The following is a 21,016-nucleotide window of genomic DNA, read 5'->3' as shown; positions in this document are numbered from 1 at the left end:
ACTACAGTGAACAATGCCTCAGCAAGATTCTGTCAAAATTAACAACAAAAACTTTAACTTAACGATTTAGATGTCAAAAGCATAGACAAGGCCCATCGCAAACAGTTTTGTCACAATCCTATCAACACAATTTCTGAATATACATGCACAAGCTTTACAAGTCGCAAATATATTTAACATAGTCAACGTGCATTTTATTGAATACAGAGGTTTGGACAATGGTCAAATGTTTGATTGGTGGTTATGTGTGCAACAAATTTATGAAAGAGTGGGACACGAACGTACGATGAAAAGGAGGAAAACCAGCATAATCTCAAATGATGCATACTTTCTGAACAGATAACCATTCCACCTTGCATTTCAGTCCAATACTCCAATACTTCAATATCCAATATCCATAAATTCCCAAATGTACCTCTGCACTGCTGTACTTACTGTTCCATGACGGCTGTGAGTTCCTTCAGGTCTGTGACCTCATCGTACACCCGCTCTACGGAGTCCTTGTCCATGTAATCCCCAAAGAACAAGCTGCGGATATTGTCATCAATGACATGGCCACTCTTTGTCAGGTAACCTAGAATTTTATCTATGGTCTGCTTGAAGTGGTGACTACATTCCTCCTTCACAATGTTGAAGAATGTCACCCTGGAAACACAATCCATGAATACGATACAAGAAAACAAATGTGAAATGCAGAATATGACACTCATAATTCAACACGGGAAAAAACAGACTGTTGGACATGTATATATTTAGCCTATTACATGCACGTAAAAATGCATGTGTTCACTTTTGGACAGAATGCTTTGAATTCATCAATCATCGTTTAAAATCTACAAGATTCCACATCTTAATCCCATGTCTATCTTACCTGTCTGTCTCATCGATGAGCCGATCATAGAAGACCCTGTAGACCTCATGTACCCAGAGCCTGATCAGCTTGTCCCCCTCTGTCATACAAGAGGCTGGCACTAGAAGTACACCACGGATCACGCGGGCAAAGTCTCGCAGATTGAACACATAGTGACTCTTACTGGGAGTAGGCAGGAAGTTCGTGATAGCCTCCTTGTACACACCCATGGTGGCCTGGACCATCATCTGAGAGGAGAGAGGAGAAAGCTATGAGCTAGGGAGCAAGGCAACAGGTCAATAGAAGAAATATTTTACACTGAAGTATATCATGTGCTGTTCTCTGAATAACATTGATTTCTTAGGTTTTCTTACAGTTTTAATATGCACTTTGAGAATGTTTTGTTTCAACTGCTGTAATTATGTGTGAAAGAAGCAGAATATTCGCAGAATATTAAAGTATTTGATACATCTGTAGAGCCTATGCTTTGTTTCGATCAGGAGAAACACATGATGATCAACTTCCTATCGCAGGTTATCTCGAAAGAGTTCAATCCTGTAAAACAGAAACCTTTGTAAAGGATGTAATGTCTATGCCTGGTGTTTCAAATGGTACATATTTTAGGGCAAAATCTAAAAGTCCATAGCAGCTACTCCATCCAGTCACAAGAATTAGTTCCTACCCTTCCAAGCCTAGAGAAGGAGCCATCAAATCCTTTGCCGAAGTGCCAGTCTGCTATAGAGTTGAAAATCCTGGACATGGTCGCATCATCGAACTCATCTATGGAGACGAGGTTCATGTGACGAGTGAAGCGGCTAGTGATGTCATTCCTTCCTCCACCAGGGGGTCCCATAGCCGACACAAACAGCTGCAAGTACATGCAACCAGTTCTTCATTATATATCTGAATGCTTTCACCATCATGGAAGACCCAAATACACTGTTTTACCGATAAAGGAAGTCAACATTACCAGTAGTGTGTTACCCCCGGCCGCTGCCATAAAAGTGAAATATTCTTGAGTACGGCGTAAAACACCAATCAAACAAATAAATAAATCAACATTACCACAAAATGGACAACAAAAAAAAAAAAAAAAAAGGAAAAATAGTCATGGTCTATAATTGTGTGGCTAATAAATATTGTATAACATAAATTATATGAGGTGAGACGAAACTAAGTGGCATACATGTACACGATGGAAGACTTACCACATCAACCATGAAGATCTTGGAGGTATCCTTCTTGTCGTACCAGTGCCCATGGTCTACCCAGTGCCTAAGCAGCTCAATGGGTGGTTGGGCTCCATACTTCTCTTTGGCTGGCATACTGAGATCATCCACAAAGACCACACTCTTTTTGCCCATTGGGGGTCCAAACACACCTTTTCTCCTCCTGGATAAGAAAATAACACTGGATTATACTCTGCATCAATTATGGATATATAATTACTATATTTGTCTATTCAAGAACAAAACAATATTCAATCCATTCTTTCTCAGAGAAGTAGTAGAAGAACACTTTCTTGTTTTTTCTTTGTTCAGTTGAGCCGTTTTAACCAATTGTACTAGATTCAATTACCACCTAAAACAACTAATTTATGAGATGTTAAATAATGAGATGTTAACACCTACCTGTCAAGTTTAGACATAATGATGTCTTGTGTTTGATTAGCTGATGTTCTGGCGGAGAAGTTCAGGCAATTGGGCACATATCTACAACAGGAATTAAAAAATGCCTGACAAAAGATTCTCTTAAACTTAAGTTTTCTTAAACATTTTAGTTTCATACAAATATTTGAAATGAAATACAACAATATTGTACCATGTCAAGGTAGAATAAAGTTACATGTACTCAACACGTTAAAATAAGGAACTACAGTAAGTAGAAAACGTACGTGTCTTTGGGCAGGTTGATGAGGTAACCATTGGTGATGGCTGATTTGCCTGTTCCTGTAGGACCCACAAACAGCAAGGGGATCTCGTGTGTGAGGTACAACTGGAGGAAGTACACCTGTCTGGCTGTCTCTGAGGTGGGGATGATCAGATCGCTGACCTGAGGGGCACAAGCAAATAAGAAAAACATACAGAAAGTAAACTTGAATAAGATCACACACATATACTGAACGTTTCAAATTTGTCTTTCAAGTGGCTGGATTTTTATGGTAAGAATATATTTCGTCAATGAACATAACTCACTTTCTCCAGTCACCCAAAATTTCTGACAAACAATCATTGAACTGAGTGCACCCATTTTTCAAAATCCACACAAATCTTCTCAGAAATCCCAGCATCACAGACAGAAAATACCCTGATACAAGTCTTATTTAGTCTGAGAAATTCATCACATTTACCTTGGCAGTCGGCGGAATGACCTGTGAGGCTTTGTCAACAGTGGTCATCCATTCCACCCAGTTTCCAGTGCCTTTCTTCTCAAAGCAGAAGTCATAGACACTGCCTCTCTCTGGGATGGAGTTGCTCTGAAGAAAAAAAAAAACGTGAACGTTTGCATATTGCATATGTCTTGAAATCAAGTTTTACATACTATCATACACAAATTACAACTGGAGGTTTTTGTATATGACATTTTGAAGTACACACCTGAGCAAATCTCACCCTCAAATTTCAAAATGTTTAATTAACGTCAGTTGGTTACAGCCACACAACATCATTCAAAGGCTACATGTACTTATGGCGACAAGGAAAAATAATGATTAACAGTGTTAGAAACAAACACGTAAATGACATGCAGATTTTTGCACTAAATTGTTTTTATGGTAAAAACCAACAGGAATGTCTAAGCCTACCTTTGTTATTTTGATGCTCTTGGGTTTGGGGTGCTCATTATTGGTGCCACTGATTATGTTCCTGAAGAAGGTGTCAAACTTCTTCCTGCTGTCACCCTGTAGACAGCCTCCAAGTGACCACACCGCAGAGAACAGGAACAGGCCTTGCAGCCACAGCATGATCTAAATACATAAAATACACACACTGTATAAACAACTTCTCATTTATTTTCTTTTTTTCAGCAATTATAGTCACAGTGCTAAAATAAAAATGATAACCTGAATGACTGCTGCATAAAACTACAATTTCTTTCCATCTCTGAAGCTGACCTTAACAAACAATGTCCAGGCTACATTTGGGAGTATGAATTACACCTTGGCATGCCAATGAGATGCTTTCAAGTGACATTTGGGTGAATACCTTGGAATCATTGGCACTGTATGGAATTCTAGGACAACTTGCCTACAAGTATCTTTCAGCGTGGCAATGTTTATGCGTAAATAAAACTATTGACAGAATATCATTTTTCTAACCCTACCATGTCATAAAGCAACAACCACACATAGTGCTGTGACGTTATAAAGTTGTGTCTCTAAACACGCAAATTGCAGGGGCATACTAAGGTTCTCCTAATACAAACATATAATCCACCAGATAACTCAGATGTGCTTGTCTGCATTATGATCCGCAGTCGCGTGTCTCTTTACCTGTGAGTTGGTTAAGGTCTCCCCTCGATCTGGGTCATCAGGGTCATGACTTTTGGCACCATCAGCAATGATCTCATCCATCAAACAGGAGTACATGCGCTGTAGAGTAAACACCATGTGCATGTGGGAGGTCTGGATGAAGAGACGACAGTTGTGGGAGATGAAGTCCAGGCAGGGCTGAACCAGCCACTCAAACAGGTCATCTACCAGCTCCCTGTGCTCCTGTGTCAGGTTGGCTGGTAACTCATGCTGCATGTATGACTCCTTCATTGGTTTCCAGCCCATCTGGGTGGGCTCCATGTAGATCATACCGCAGCGACTGACTGTGGCTGGGGAAGCCTGCTCCAAGTCAGCCGGCTCAAAGATCAGGTTCATCTTGTTGCTCATTTGTATGATCTCACCGCTCATCAGACACAACTGAAATACACATCATGTATGCATATACAGGAGTGCCATTACCTCTATCAAGGAGGTAACGATTTGGTCTGACTTCACTTGTCTGTTAGCAACTTTACAGAAAAAGTCAGGCAGGGATCTGGATAAAAATTTGTGTACGACTTGACCTTAAGCTAATGACCAATGTGTTAAATTGTGGTGGTGATCTGGAAACAGGAATTTGTTTCACCGTTCACAGATGGACAGAAATGCAGAGTATAGACAGTAGTGACGGAATTTGTACATGTAGGTGAGGCAGATGTTTGCACTCTCAGTGTGCCTTTTCCTTATATCACAGAGAAAGGGACAGCTTCATTAAACATGCCATTCTATTAAAATTTAGATTTTTAATTGTAATAGTGTGGTGTAAGGTCCTATTTCAAGTGACTAACCATCAATGTGAGGCTCAACAGGACAGCAGGTAAACCTTACCTTCTTATTGTCATCCAGTACAGTGTTCATGTTCTCAATCCACACAGCATCCACAGGGCCATCAAACAGAATCCACTTCCTGTCAACACTTGGGTTACTAGCGTACTCACGAAAAGTATTGGCCAGAACACCTGTATAGTGAAAAAGCAAACACTTGTACCTTGTTCCATTCAAACTAAATCCTCATACAGAATGGAATTCAGCAGACAAAGTCTACTCTTCATCAGTTTTATAGCCGAAGCATCAAGGATAATGTCATCCTCTGAGATTTTCTTAATTTTAGGACCAAAAGGCTTAGATGAACTTTTAGGTCTGAGTAATTAACTCACCATCAGTCCATTCGTGTGATACAGGGTCAAAGCAGCCATACAGCTGTCCCATGGTGATGGACTTGGGGTTGATAACCCTGTGGATGACTCTGAACTCATCCATCAGGCCTGCCAGGTGTAGGTCTCCCAGTGCATCAGCCAGACACTGGTAAGCCATGGTCTTCCCTCCTAGAGGCTCACCCACTATCATCAAACCATGACGTACAAGGATCATCTCGTATATCTTCAAACACAGTCAAATTCAGATTCAGATCAGATCCTTTTCTCACTCATCATGGTTAAGACATGCATTGTGTTTCAATTCATCATGACAAAGTATTAAACAAAAATTTAGTAACACCTAATGAACATTTGCACGTCTACTGAATTAATAAACAATAGAGAACCTCTAAGTACACTGAGAAACTGCATAGTTTTTATTAGTCAGACACATCAACAGGTGCCTGACCAATAAAAAACGATAATGATGGGGTTTTATCTGCTCACCTGGCTGACATTAAGTATTGCTGAATGACTGAAAAAAAAAATAGAAACAATACCTGAATGATCTTGTCAATGAACCAAGGAACTGGCTGTAGTTTGCGCTTGGCAATGTTCTGTTTAAGAGCATCCAGGAAGACATCATAATCTGGTTTGGGTAAGTTAATGCCAGGGAACAAGTCAGAGATAATACCACCAAACAACGGCACATCCTGGAAGGAAACAAATTCAAGGTTAAGAACAGACACGACAGATGAACAATCAGAAGTGCTTATAAAATGGTGTAACCTAGTTATTGAAACTGTAAATCTTTAAACTGAGGACAATTCTTGTTGTTGTCTATGTTACTGAAATCAATGTTAATCAAATTCATGCTTAATATTCGTAATATACCCCCTTGACTAACCTGTGACAAAAACTTTGGTAAGTTGACATCATTGATGGCTTTGAGGAGTAAAACAGCTTCATCCTCCTCCATGTACTTCAGTTTGAGATTTCCTGCTGCAGTCAACACTGACTTGACAGCTCTCATTCCATAATCGTAGTGGTGCTGAGACGACAACTGCTCTGAACACAACTTGTACGTAGCTACAATCTTTCCGGCCAAACTAAAAAGAAACATAGAAATGTAATTTGTGTTGTTTCTAATATTTTAAAACTTTACACATTTTAAACTTCAAAAGTTTTAATAAAGTTCTATTACTGAATGACCAAGTTGAACTTACCTCTTGGAATCGCTAAATCCCATAGAGTAGAGGACAATCTCACCAATCATGGCATAATCTGGCACCATCATGGCTACTGTTCTGAATAACACCTGCCAAGTTGATAGCAGTTTGGAATAAATAGCTGCTCATAAACAGATGAATCAATGACTATCACAGATATACAGATAGCAATTTTTTTTTACAACGACTTTTCATTTAACAGTCCTAAAATCTTCTAAACATCCAAAGTCTCGTACCAAAATCCAAAAATTGACAAATACTATTTCAACATAAAATCAAGTTTGATATATTTAATGTGCAGTGTTCAAAAAAATTTTTACCCCTCCTTGAGTATTTTAAGGTTTTGCAGTACAAAGGAGGTAATTATGAAATATCCACCTTGAGATTGTCTGGCAGCTCTTGTCTCCCGGCATAACCAGGGTTCATGGTGATGAACATAGTACAGCTTGGGTTCAGAGACAGCTCAGTACCCTCAAACATGAACTTCTTCAGCTTAGCCGCGATGGCTTTCTGGATGCTGTGGATCTGCTGGGCCACCACGGACAACACCTCCAGCTCTATACGGTTAAACTCATCAAAACACGCCCAGGCCCCAGCCTGAGCAAGACCCTTGAAGAACTTGCCCATGGCCTTGTAGTCAAGACCATCGGAGCAGTTGAACACAACACACTGATGAAAAGAAAAATATGGGTTATGTTTATAGTCATTTTACTATGACCTTTTGCAAGAATTCCAGAAATTACACTTCCTTTGTCACTTAGCCTGTGTGAGTACATATGCAAAAATTAACAAAGAACACATGTCACTGGACGTTTAATAAGACTGTGGGTTTGTCCAGAGGAGCTAAATTTAACACTAGCTGTTCCAGATGACAAAAGATGAAGAAGAAAGCTCACCCACCTGTTTAGCCACAGCTTTAGCCAAATCCTTACAGGTTTCAGTTTTACCAGTCCCAGCAGGCCCCTCTGGTGCTCCACCAAGATTTAACTTCAGGGCTCCCATCAAGGTTCTAAATGTAACAAAGTCATGGTTTATATGTCTATTCCTTCAGAAAAAGAACCTGGATGATATAAAGCAGACGGCATGTAGCTTACATTTGTCAAATGATTGTGTCACACTTATATATATAACCAAAACAAACTTAGCTTTTCCTATAGATTTTCACAACACATACTCAAACATGTAAGCCAAATTTAGATCTTTTACCTAAAGCATTAATAAATGATTATCAACGTACAACTATTTAAGACCTTACCTGTAACACCTATCGGTGAGGGGAGTGATGACCAGTCTGGGGGTGTTGCCCAGATATTCATACCCATAGTTACAGTCTGTGGTGATCATACGCACTATCACATCATTCTCCCAGTAGTACCTAAGCTGAGACAACCACTGGAAGTCTGTGGTGTTCTTAACATCTTCTTCCACAAAAGTGGCCACCACATCTCGAGCTGAAATACCAGCCATAAGTATATTGTACAAAGAAGTTAAAAAAAAAAAAAATAAAAAAAAATAAAAAACAATTTAGATAAGTACCCATTTCTCAGTAAAACACAATGAAACTGAACACCTTACAGTTAAAGCATCCAAGGATAAAGACAGTATCCAAACTTCATCAGAACCTTTTACATCATGTTTGGTTCACGTACAGAAATCCTCGGACAAGTATTCAAACTCACCATGGACATCAATGACTGTCAGGGCTCCCAAAGTAATCCTGTGGCCACTCTCCAATTTGCTTCTGACCAGCTGTACAATCTCATCAATTTGATTCTTGTTCTTTTCCAGGAATTTCTACAAATATATAAGACAGCATGACCTGATTGACCGAACAATTAATTTATAATTTATAATTTTATAAAAAAAAAAAAAAAAAAAAAAATTCCCATGCTTTTCTAGCAATTACCGGGAATGTCCATACGTATTACCTTCATTCCATCTTTCTCCTTCATGGCCTCTGCTCCCTCAATAGTCCAGAAGATCTGACTGACACAGAGGACAACCTGGCCAGGCCAATCCAATACCCACTTCTTCCTGGGGGTGGAACTGTAAGCTTGAGTGGAGTCGTATATCACCTTCCTCAGACTGCTCAACATGGTGTCTTCCACTTGAAGCAGCCACTTCTCCACCATACCCTGAAAGAAAAAATGGGTGAGTAAATACTAAAGAGTCTTTTCCAAACTACTGTGATCAGTACAAAATTTGTAATGATTAATATTAAACAGCTTGCATGCAATCCAAAAACTCAAATGCAGTGTTACGCTTCTTCCTCTTATCAACTGTCTCTTAAAAATGAGAAAACAGAGAATAAGTATATATGTATTATACTTTATACAAATAATGAAATTAAACATAATGGGCCTTTGAGCAGGCTTAAGAAATAATCGCAAATTTTACAACACGTTAAGTCCATGAAGAGTTCCATCAGAAGACATCTGCATGTGTTGATATAATTCAACAAGCCATCATTTTAAAACCAGAAAAAACAACACAAAGACAAACCTTGGCTTTTGCAGGGAAGATCTTATTGTTAAATGGAACTGTTTCATTTTCAGCTGAAACCATTCCAACAATTTCCTGTTGTTCCGTGAACTCCAGCTTACTGATACCTTCAAAACATTTCTTCAGATGAGGCTGAACTCTTAATGGGTCTTTGGTCTCTGACAGGATCTCCAGCAGTTCATCATTAGATAAGAAGAAAAACCTAGCCATCAAAACATAATAAATGCTGAATACCCTAATGTATGACAGGCAAACAGATTCATCTCGGGATCACATATACATGTAATGACTAAAATAAGGAAGTTTAGTTAAACCAGTCGTTAACAAGATCCATCAGAAACCATAAATGTGTAAGAGGCTCAGATTGCCTATTATTGATTTTGATAAATAATACTTTATTTGGGTTTATTTATTTGATTACTGTTTAACGCCATACTCATTTATATTTCACTTATACAATGATGGCCAGCATTATGGTGGGAGGAAACTAGGCATAGCCTTGGGGAAACCTGTCCCACAACTGGATAGGTTAATACTTTATTTTCAAGGCTGAATGATCAACCATGTGATCCAACAGCACTTTCTTTTTCTAACATTTTGAAATTCCTGTATTGTTCATATGTACTTAAACTGACCTTGGGAAATAGAGACGCTTCTTCTCCAGATAAGCATTCAATCCCTTTTGAATCTCATCCAAAAGCACATTGGCCTCATTTAGCCTGCCAATCATGTTAGGTTGTGATGTCGCCACCAGACAGTTAGTGTCTTTAATTGCCTCTGTCATGATGTCCCTCCAGTAACTGTCCACTATGCCAAATTTCTTTCCTTCTTCAGGCATCTGCATCATGATGTCCTCAGAGCTGAAGATAGGCTCCAAGTAAAGCCAGGTGGCTTGACACTGCAGAAAAATAATAATGAGAGCTGTTTAGCTATAAGCAAAAGTGTATGGTGATTAAATCAAACTTTCATAAACAGGAGCTGAAATCACATACACAGTGTTACCTCCCTTCGTCCGCCTGGAAATGATCTCCCCTTATTAGGAAGTCTTCTTCCGGGTAAATCATGCTGTCAGCATAAAATAAATCAGTCAGATGCTTTTTCTGGATACTATAAATCAATCAGCCCTCACAAATAATGACAGCATTCAGCAAAAGCAGTCGTAAATGCCGTGCAAAGTTGAATTTTGTTTGGCAAAAAAAAACCTGTCAACCGCAAAACTAAAATGGCCAGGAAAAATTAAAGTATGTCCTTTCATGTCCTACACTACTACCAACATAGTTATTGTGATCCTCATCTGATGCCTCCTTCCATTACAGTGTTTTTGGCCTAGTGTACTGATTCACTGTGTGTATGTCAACCACAGCAAACCTCCAATCCTGAGTGGTATTCTCCAAGATATTGTGTTGTGAATGGTATATAAGTAATTCTAAATTTGTTTCTCCATGACATTTTTCTTGTCATCACTATTTTTCTTATTTGCTTGGTCTGTCAGTTGTGATGAAATTAAGACAAATCTCTCATTTCTTTTCACACACACATTTTTATACTTTGTTTTACACCACACCATGTGTTCAACACATAGAAAGCCATTGGGATTGTTGTCTTGATGCCTACCTTCAACCAGGCATCTAAGATGTCCTGCATGAGAAGGAGTTTTTCTTCCCATTCCTTCATTTCTACTTCAAATGGCTTGATGAAGGGTGAGCCTCTCATGGTCTGAGCCTTGACAATGTGGTCATCCAGAAGTAGCTGGATCTCATCAACAGAAGACAAGATAGAAACTCCCTGCAACAGAAACACACACATTACAGTTCAACCAAGTACAAGATGTCTATGATGCTGACTTGTGTTTCACAGAATAAACAAGTTTTTTCACATATTCATTTTTATCTTAAGATAACATTATGCTTGTCATCAAAATAGCCTAAAGAACAAAAATTGTGAATTTTTTTCTGTGTAAAATACTGAAGCGTACAGTTTCTCTGTATGGTGTCATATCAAAGCTCATTGGCTTCCATTCTGTCTTCATCTTTTCCAATGCCTTCTCCAGAGAGTATTCCTTGGCTGCTGCTGCTCCAATCTCCTCCAATCTGGATAAATTAAAAACTGATCAATCAATTTGTATTCACTTAATGCTGAGCTTTCCACGGCTATCTAATCAGGAAGAAAGGCGTTATACCTCTGAGTGTAGAGACAACCTGCAGAAAGGTTATGTACATACACATACATGTATGTAGAACATTGTGGTGATTTTTCTCATTCATACCTGCAACTGCTTCTTTTGTATAGTTCTGTATCGGTTTGCTTCTTAAACAGACAACAAGAAACCCACAAAACCACAGCTGCTAATGACATATGCTTATGATTTTACAATAGAAAAAGCTATAAATCTCATGTGACATCCAGAAGAACTTACCTAGCAAGATGTTTTCCAAGGCCATAGTCTAACATGTGGAACAGAGATGTGTCAGGCTGAGGTTTCAGGTCAAAGCCTACAATGTCACTCATCTGCAAACAGATTATAACAAGCATCTCAGTTATAACTAATCATAACCCAAATAGTTTTTCAATTCATCAACAAAGCAACATGGAGGTCATTAAAGCTGACTTGAAATTCATTTTTCATTTCACAAAACAGATTTCCACTGTTCATGTATTTACCTGTGAATGAACAAAAGAAAAAAAAATAATCAAAAAATTAATCCTGGTATATAAGAAAAACATTTTGTAAAGATGATAAACTTACAGCCTCCCAGTGCCTGTCTCTGATACCCGGGTTGCAGATGGTTTGAAGTATAGGCAAATGCTGTTTGAACTTGTCTATCTTCCCTTTGACGCTATCTGCTATCCTTCTAGGGCCTTGTTGATCAGAGAAGGATTTGGTCAACTTGTACATGGTACGCCACATGTCCCCAACCTCTGTCTCAATCTCTTCAGCATTGAGATTTGTGAATGGTCCTAAAAGAGGCAATAAATGGTTGATAGGTATCCCATCAAACCCCATGTTGGTGTTCACAAAACACCGACATGGAATCATAAAATACAACACATTACATGTAACAGTACTTAAACGTTTGCTGCGACATCACACTATTGTCTGCGCAGTTGATTGTTTTTCAAGAATCTATGCTTGCAAGTTTGTAATTGGAGTGGTGATGGGTGATGACTTGTACCACCTGAGTAAGCCTTTGACTGGTATACGTTAGAGATAGGATCAAACTCATAAACACAAGGCTTTAAAACATTCCATTGAGCTATCTGGGGAGACCATGCAACCTTTTCTTTTTAGATGATGTCTGTTGTGATGTCAATCCTTTGTCTAACCGATCATAAGATTGTTATATATGAAGGGTCCATTTGTTTCTGATCAATGTGAAATTCATTTTGTAACAGTTTTGTTCTTCGCCTTCATTTCGAATACATCAAATGTTGCCAATCTGAGTGTGAGAAAAGGCAGTAGCCTCAACAATCCTTTTAAGCACAAATATGAACAGCAAGGTGAACTGGTGGGTCTAATTTGTGGCATTCTGATAACAAACATGGATATCTCAAGGCCTGGTTGTGCCAATGTGACAGAGGTTGTATAATCTACAATCAGACTTTCCTAGATTATATGTAAGCTTCATTCAGTTCAGATTTACTCTCCCGCGTAACTAATCATAGACCAAGTCACTGTCCATAATCTTACCTACCCTGTAAAAATCTATATAGAGTACAACCAAATGGACTCCATTCACTGACGCTAACTGTGATGTCATGTTATTTTTATTATTTATTTGAAATGATACTGTGCGATTCTTGAAAAAGAATCAATAGTTGTAACGTTACTACACACACATTTAAGTAGGAGAAACAACTCGCAAAAGATGATTTTTGAAGCCATTGTGTTACCATTCATCCATTGCTCCTGTTTATTGTGGAATGTGTAGGCAGTGTTCCAGAGCTTATCATATGGATCCTTCATTTGGAACATCTGCTGAAGCTGTGGGAAGGCAGTGGGTTCCCATTCCAATAGCGACTCCTCCTCATTGATTGACTCCAGCTCTAATCTGGCTGCCTCTAGATTCTCCTGTAGTTTGGCCAGTTGTTCCACATTAGACTTCATCTCGTCTGAACTCATTATCTGAAATTTAATGGCAAAACACATCAAGGTCAGATAATGGTTGTGTTACTTTTTCTGCATTTATCACATTCATGTACATGAAGATGAAATAACACAGGTACCTGAACATGTGATTATATTATCAGGATTATATTCATACACATACACCAAATCTGCTACTTTGGAGGAATCAAGCTTACTGGTGTATTTTAATGACACTCAAATTCTGACATCTAAAATTCTCATTATGCATGTGCATGTTTTAATAAAAAAAAACCCCAAAAACACTTACATGTAAATATACTGCAAACACAATTCAGTGTCACATACCTCTTTCTTTCTGAAAGATTCCACCTCTTTGTAATACTCATTGAGTTTATCTTCAAAAGCAGAAACTTTCTTCTTCAGTTCATCCTCAATGGCCTCTCTCTTGCTCTGTAGCCGATTCTGACTGAGATCAAACACAGTCCGGATATGCTCTGGCCAGTGAAATACTGTGCTGTTCAGCTTGATATCCTCAACTGTGACACAAAGAGAACAAAATTACCCTCACCACTGCTGACAAAGGACAACAGCTGTTATATCAGATGTTTTGGTTTCTTTCAAAATAATAGCCTTTGAAAATAATTAAGATGCATACAGAATAGCAGATTCTTTGATCAATGATTTTACTCACATGGAAAACTGTCTACAATTTACACTAATCACAACAAAAACAGAATGCATTTTACCATGCACATGTACTTACATGGTAGGATAGCATAGTCCAGTAGAAACATAAGTCGTGTGGCAGCCTCATCTGTGTCTTCCTTCAGTTTGTACACAGTTATGTCGACAGACTGCACAAAAATACATGTAATGACAATGACAAAACTTATGAGACAGTTTACTTACAGAAGGACAAAAAGTAAAGAGGGAGCAATACCTGGATTTGAACACATGACTTTATTTGCTACTTTTAGTTATGTCATCCCCATCTGCTTAGATCAGCAAAGACTCAAACTCAGTTAAATAAAGGATGAGACAAAGTAAAGAGGGGAGCGATAGATGGATTTGAACACAGAACCTCATCGGCTAGTTCTGGTCATCTCGAGACCATGCTTTTAAACACAAAATTATAAAACCAAAGAGAAAGAATAAACAAAACTGACTTCTTTCAGGTACTCCTGAGTTTCCACCAAGTCTTTTGTAGTGTCCGGTACATCACTCACTGTGTCTGCCATCTCATCATACTTTCGACAAATTCTGCAATTTATTAATAAATTAGACAGCAAGGTTTCCTGAATGATCTCTTTGTCGTTATTATTGTTAACATAACTATCAGTCAGTGCCAGGCATATCTAAGCATGATACAACTGCTGTTGAGTGATTTACATTATCTTGGAAGATCCACAGGTCATCCCAGAAAACAAAATGTAATTAAGTGTTGCGAGGTACTGTAAAGTATTTTTTTGTGTAGCTAAAATCAGAGAAATCTGACAGTGAAGTGTGAACTCACGCTCTGTTGAGATCCCTGTTCTGGTCCACCTCAAACTGTATCACTCTCTCCCTGAGCTGCCCAGCCTTCACACACAGGTCAGCATTCAGGGTCAGACAATCCAAACAGAACATGCTCAAGGGGACTGTAATCCTCAACAAAGCAATTTCTGTCTTCAAACTGTCATATCCCATGATTTTCTATGTAGAAAACGATAATAGAAACTTTAGTTATAAAAACAATACAATAATTATGTTATGAAAATATAAATATTATAACATGTTTTAAGTATATTATATTTTAGTTACACGTATGCAAACTTTTAAAAAAGGATTTTGATCTTGATAAAGGTAAAAATAAAACTATGAATACTTTACCTGCGCTGTTTTGAAAAAAGTCAAGCCTAAATTTATATCATGAAGTTTCACACTTACATTTTTGAAGGCCTGTATGGAATGTGTCTCTTTCAAAAAAGCTGTAACTTCTTGGTCAGCTTTGCCATTCAGAAGATCTGAGTATTTCTTGTACAAGTTCAAATACCTGAAGGCAACAAAATCAAATTATTTATTTTGATACACAGTGGACATATTATATCTCCTTCCAGCATTAAAAACATTTAAAAATGTATCAGTCATTAATAGAGCCACATATGTAAAACTTTACACACAATAAACAAAAGTGTAAACATCAAATCTTACTTTTGTGGTCCAACAGTGTTCAGTTTGAAAATCTCCATGGCTTTGTCCACATAGTCTGTCACCAAAGTCTCTTCAATTTTGACAGACCTCAAGAGTAGCCTTTGACCTCTTATTTCCGGGAATATTTCACACTCCACCTACAGCATCCAAATATACGAGTACATATTAGTAATATGGTAAGTATCAATGCATGGTATTGTAAATATTTTCTTTACCATCAATGAGTACTGTAATTCTTTAACCTTTTCGCGTGTTTGCAAGATGTTTATTCAAGCATATATTCTGAAAGCAATATTCTGTGTAGACTGATAAAATTGTGAGGCCCTAAAATTGGTCAATCCAAGCACTGTAGTTTTGTCTCTGAAATGAAATTAATAATGTGCTTACAATGCACTGAAAGTTGTTTTTTTCATAGGCGAAAAGGTTGAGGAAGTAGGGTAATAAAATAGTACATTTTCACCCACTGCCTAGAGTGTGTACATGTCAAAACTTCAACAAACCTTCAAAAGAATCCCATGAATTCTCTGAAGTATTTAATAAATATTTCAGAATTTAGTCCATAGGATTTTGCTGCACAATTAAAGGAAAAATAAAAACCCTCACCCTGGTTAACCCATCAGCACTGGCAATGATCTCAGAGAAGCATCGGAGGATAATATCTCTGATATCTCGGAAAGGAGGATCAAAGACAATCTTTGGCTCCTCAACTCTTAGTTTGATGATCATCACCTGGGACATCACATACTGGAGCTCGTCAAACTCTTCCCCAAAATCATTCCCTGTCTGAAACCAAGGATAGCATGCAATGTAATAATCTAGTAGGAAACTCATTAATAGAGTCAAGAAGGGAGTCGTGCTCTAGTGATTAGAGGTGCACGTATTTCAGTCGCTGGGAACTGTGGTTTCCCTCAACCTATAAAACAGCCACCATATAAGTTCAGTACGGTAACAATCAAATAAATAAATAAATGTAAGATTAAAAAGTTATATGTACATCCTCACTCTCACTGACAGAATCAATCATTAGTTAAAAACAGGGGCATAAGTACATCTATTTTAATCAAAACTGATAAGCAACATCTTTAGTCTTAAGCAATCTACTTACTTATTTGATTGTTGTTTGATGTCATACTTAAGAATTTGGTCTTCAACATGACATTAATGGCACCCATACCTCGTGAATTTCAAAGAATGCCAGGAAGTCAGCCAGAGAGTTAATAACCATTTCCCTGAGCTGTAGGGACATAAGGGAGGCAACTGTGGAGAAGAACCCTCTGATGAACTCTTCAGACTGGGAGTTATACTGTGGCAAAAGATGGTGCCACAAGTCCTTCTTGTCCAAACACATCTTTGCACATGTGGGAATCCAGCTGTAATCATTAGAAGAATTGAAAGAATATTTACGATCAAGAAATTTCAAATAAAGAGTAAAAACATAACTCATCACATGAAAAAATTTGTTAGTTGAGAAAACTTCAAAATTAATCTTTACACAAAGGTAAACAATAATATCATAACTACATATACTGACCTGAGGTTAGATACAATTTTAAGCCTAGTCACTAGGTGCTTTTAATTCTTATTAACCAGCTGAAATACTCACCTTTTCCTGAGAACTTCATGTGATTCCCAGCATTGTTTTTTCACTAGAGATTCAAACTCTGTGGGTAGGAGAGGAAGATCAGCAGCCAGCAATTCCTGGAGATTGACAAATCTCAGCTGGGAGAACCTGTGAGACAGCACAAGCTTATATATATATATGCAGTTATAACTGTACAAAGGAAAGATATATGTAAAGCTCATTATTTTAATTAACAGAATTATACTTTACCTAACTATATATTCCATCAAAAAATACTAATGTTGAGTGTTTTACTGCATACATTTACAGGGATGAACAAGGTTATAATGATTAAACTGCCATGCTCAGTAGCTAGTATGAGTAAGATGACAAAGATATGGATACTCACTGATCGGACCAGATGTTTCTTAACTCCTGCATGATGCCATTATTGATAAACAAATGTTTATAGTTGAATTCCTTGGCCTGCACATAAGTGTCATGCCATGGAATTGGAGCTCGGATTATCCTGTTCAACAGGAGAAAAATTGTACTTCAATTAAAAAAAATAATGAATCATGCCAATACATATGTTCAAGATCGATACATAAAGGGGTTTTCTTTTCTTTACAACACAAACATCACAAGGGGTTTAATGCTTTGACCTGTTAACATTCGTCAATCAATTGTGACAAATGACAAAGAAACATCATTGAAATTTTTCACAGAAATGTTAATTAGCTAACCTTTGAGGGAAAGATTTTGGGGTTTGTGAGATATGAAGTCTGTTCTTTTCCTCTGGATCTTTCAGAATGTAGTCGACTGAAAGAATGGAAAGCATGGCTTCAATAACACAAGTAGGATGAATGTATAATTTGTGCAGGAGACTATATGCAAATATTCACATTTATGTTATCTATACATACGATGGACAAACTACTGATCAACCCTGTAAATAACATCAATTGTCCCAACAGTATATCACATTCAATTAAGTTGCAAACTTAAATCCAATTAAAAAATTTAACGCAGGATGTTTTAACATTATAATGCTGACTTTAAGATCTGAAAAGCAATTAAACTGAATCATTAGTGAATTCCCTTGAACACTACCATGTCACCGCTTGATCAAATAGCAATGTGCTGTTCTAGACCAAAAGTCTGGAGAAGAGTTCGCAGAAGTTACCAATGGATTTCCGCAGGCTGTGTTCGTAATCTTCATCAATCTCCTCAGTCAGAGTTTGCACACTGAGGTCCAGGTCAGAGTTTGAGAGCAGGGCATTAGGTACCAGCTGTTTGATCTTTTTCATCTGTTCAGGGGGCTGAGGAGCCAACATGTTCTTCTGGATACCTTGTTGTATGTAGAAGTAATATCGCTAAAAACAGAAACGAACATATTGTCATAAATAGTAGACATACAGATTATCATAACAGTGTGTGATCGCGTTGATGTATCAGATCAAGTTAATCTGAGGTCAGTCTGTTGTATCAACCAAGCTTGATGACAATATACTTATCTACCAACTAGAAAACCTGCCCAGACAAAATGTAGTCCATCTATAAATGATTTCTTCAGCTCTAATATGATTATGTTCTTTAAATTTCTATTTCATTAGTTTTACTTGCAAACCACTTAAAATAAATCCATAAAGTAAACACCCACGAGCTCAAACTATTACAAGGTGGTAATCCGACAAAATGCCGATAAATCGCTACGCCGATGGAATCTCCTATTCTCTGTCGTTATGTGAGAGAGAACACAGGGTTCATGAAAACGTCAACTTTTGGATTAATTTAAAAAAAAATCAACCCTGAGTAAAACATCAGGTTGCCGACTGTAAGAAATTTATCAGCATGTGAATATTTATCAGAGTAGACTTGGGCTAATGTTGCTTAAGGGGACGAAATTAAGGATTTTCACAGCCAAGAAGGTTATCGTCATGTTTTCACTGAACTTTAATACATATTGATACCATACTGCCGCAGTGTGAACAACGTAGCTTGATACGTAACTTAAAAATTGAACCAGCTGATGGGAGCAGCGGTCCCAGTTCAGATAATTTGGTCTTGAAAGTTACAAAATTCAATATAAAGCAAAAACTATGCATTCTACTAGTTTGAAGTTTCATCAGATGGTGTTCTTGGTATTTTTTAAAAACTAGTGTAAGTGGCAATTTAACTTCCAATCCAATTTAACACCAATCCTCACCCGTAGATCCTAATAAAGAGCTTTTAAAAATATACAAACAAGTAAGTCTGTTTTGACTGCCTGACCTCCTGATCTCTGTCAGAAGGTTCCCCAGTGAGATCTAGCTCTTGTTTCTCTCTACTCAGCATGATGTTCTGCTGTTCCATAGGACTCATGGGACGACTAGGAGGCAGAGGTTCTTCAGTGTCATCAGCAGCAGAAGTTCTGTTATCATGAAAGAATCAATACAGAAACAAAACAGATGGAGTCAGAACACAAACTATTATCTTGTAAGCATGTTTATAATAGTGAATGAATGCAAGTCAAAAATTGACAGAGGAAGTCTTCCATTGACATACATTGTCTGAATTTATAATATCTGCAAAAACATTATTAATTATACCATTTGCATGGTTTAATAATATCTGCTATAATGCTGTGTCTAAATTAGTCAAATAAGAACGCTTAAGTAATTCTGTTAATAAACAAAGGTTTACCCTATTTCTTCTAATTTTTGGGACACCGGGTCTACTCTTTTTAGAAAATATACATGTAACTGTAGCACCATTATTCAGTTTCTTTTTCTCACATGGTTAGACCATCTTATGATTAACATACTCATATATTTACTTTCACAAAAAGCTGGGAAAGAAATGTAATATTCTGCTTTCAGCACAACTAATATCTGTTCGAAGAATTAGGTTAATGCCACTTCATGGTGACAACAGGATTCTGTTTATGTAAACAGAAAATGATACACAGAATAGACTAACCCATTGGTGACTACAGGGGGTATAACAGATGCGCTGTGTCCAAGCGTTGTCTTCATTCGAGAGAATTCTTTAGACTGCCTGGGACTTTTCTTCCCAATTTCCACTGTAATATTAAGAGATACACAAAGATTTATTAATCTGATAAAAAATTTACTTGAAATTAACTGAAAGGATAACACTGTCATCCTCATCAGCTTTGACAAATGTTATTTACAAGTACATATATCACCTTCCCAGTACTTTCTCAGTATTGTTAAAAACTTTTATTTATAGGCGATAGTCCTTACTATATACAAACTTACGCCTTTGATACACACAATTCAAAGAAAAAATGTCTGTAATGTCACGGTTTTACTACCAAAGTAGAATAACTGATCTTTTTCAAATATCTTTTTTCATTTTTGTTCATTTGATCATGACTTCATGTGCATACATATACTGACAGACTGTTTCATGGATATTTACCAAGTTATTACAGTGCATGTATATTCAAATTCAAATGTGACATTTTCAATACCACAACAGAAGCACACACAAAGAATACATTTGTGACCAAAGCTCCTAATGCATGGTTTGTCGATGAGACAAATGCAGTCTCAAGTGACCCAAAAATATATCACAGAAAATACAAGGTGTTCATTTACACTACATTTTCAACAAAAAAGCCAGGGTCTTTATGAAAAATAACACACATGTCATACATCATAGAAACACAGTGGGTGTATATTTAGCAGAGGTGAGATAGAAAAAGTGGACGTAAGTATACAGAAATACATACAGGTTCATACTAAATATTCTGTGCTAAACTTTACTCACATGGTTTTAATCCTAAAGGATGCAAAGAAATGAATAAAACAAAACAAGGTGAACAGTGGTTGCATACAGTTGTATCCCATTTTGTGATATAATAAACTGCGAAGTCACATAGCATATACACAATGAAACAAATATTTCAATGAAATTTATAACTT

At 37.4% G+C, this 21,016-nt stretch overlaps 1 protein-coding gene across 1 annotated transcript in view; it reads right to left on the bottom strand.

Annotated features, from left to right (window-relative positions):
* The window catches only part of LOC135481821 (dynein axonemal heavy chain 3-like), a 38,523-nt gene that overhangs the window by 15,406 nt on the left and 2,101 nt on the right, over nt 1-21,016 (bottom strand). The window contains exons 4-43 of the mRNA XM_064761545.1: nt 20,046-20,148; nt 19,359-19,497; nt 18,271-18,460; nt 17,831-17,906; nt 17,494-17,613; nt 17,127-17,252; nt 16,698-16,893; nt 16,127-16,306; nt 15,524-15,660; nt 15,260-15,365; nt 14,847-15,025; nt 14,500-14,593; nt 14,097-14,187; nt 13,679-13,869; nt 13,138-13,369; nt 11,993-12,204; nt 11,663-11,754; nt 11,222-11,336; nt 10,861-11,031; nt 9,882-10,144; nt 9,247-9,448; nt 8,673-8,879; nt 8,424-8,538; nt 8,000-8,195; nt 7,645-7,753; nt 7,123-7,413; nt 6,742-6,833; nt 6,423-6,624; nt 6,076-6,228; nt 5,537-5,759; nt 5,208-5,338; nt 4,341-4,757; nt 3,654-3,815; nt 3,201-3,326; nt 2,745-2,902; nt 2,482-2,562; nt 2,059-2,242; nt 1,533-1,718; nt 872-1,098; nt 436-645 (exon numbers count right to left, since the gene is read on the bottom strand). Coding sequence (XP_064617615.1) covers nt 436-645; nt 872-1,098; nt 1,533-1,718; nt 2,059-2,242; nt 2,482-2,562; nt 2,745-2,902; nt 3,201-3,326; nt 3,654-3,815; nt 4,341-4,757; nt 5,208-5,338; nt 5,537-5,759; nt 6,076-6,228; nt 6,423-6,624; nt 6,742-6,833; nt 7,123-7,413; nt 7,645-7,753; nt 8,000-8,195; nt 8,424-8,538; nt 8,673-8,879; nt 9,247-9,448; nt 9,882-10,144; nt 10,861-11,031; nt 11,222-11,336; nt 11,663-11,754; nt 11,993-12,204; nt 13,138-13,369; nt 13,679-13,869; nt 14,097-14,187; nt 14,500-14,593; nt 14,847-15,025; nt 15,260-15,365; nt 15,524-15,660; nt 16,127-16,306; nt 16,698-16,893; nt 17,127-17,252; nt 17,494-17,613; nt 17,831-17,906; nt 18,271-18,460; nt 19,359-19,497; nt 20,046-20,148 — 6,685 coding nt within the window. The remainder of the gene's footprint in view (nt 1-435; nt 646-871; nt 1,099-1,532; nt 1,719-2,058; nt 2,243-2,481; nt 2,563-2,744; nt 2,903-3,200; nt 3,327-3,653; nt 3,816-4,340; nt 4,758-5,207; nt 5,339-5,536; nt 5,760-6,075; nt 6,229-6,422; nt 6,625-6,741; nt 6,834-7,122; nt 7,414-7,644; nt 7,754-7,999; nt 8,196-8,423; nt 8,539-8,672; nt 8,880-9,246; nt 9,449-9,881; nt 10,145-10,860; nt 11,032-11,221; nt 11,337-11,662; nt 11,755-11,992; nt 12,205-13,137; nt 13,370-13,678; nt 13,870-14,096; nt 14,188-14,499; nt 14,594-14,846; nt 15,026-15,259; nt 15,366-15,523; nt 15,661-16,126; nt 16,307-16,697; nt 16,894-17,126; nt 17,253-17,493; nt 17,614-17,830; nt 17,907-18,270; nt 18,461-19,358; nt 19,498-20,045; nt 20,149-21,016) is intronic.

The sequence above is a fragment of the Liolophura sinensis genome, chromosome 1, assembly GCF_032854445.1.
Source record: "Liolophura sinensis isolate JHLJ2023 chromosome 1, CUHK_Ljap_v2, whole genome shotgun sequence".
Taxonomy (NCBI): Eukaryota; Metazoa; Mollusca; class Polyplacophora; order Chitonida; family Chitonidae; genus Liolophura; species Liolophura sinensis.
This window is presented reverse-complemented; position numbering and strand designations above follow the sequence as displayed.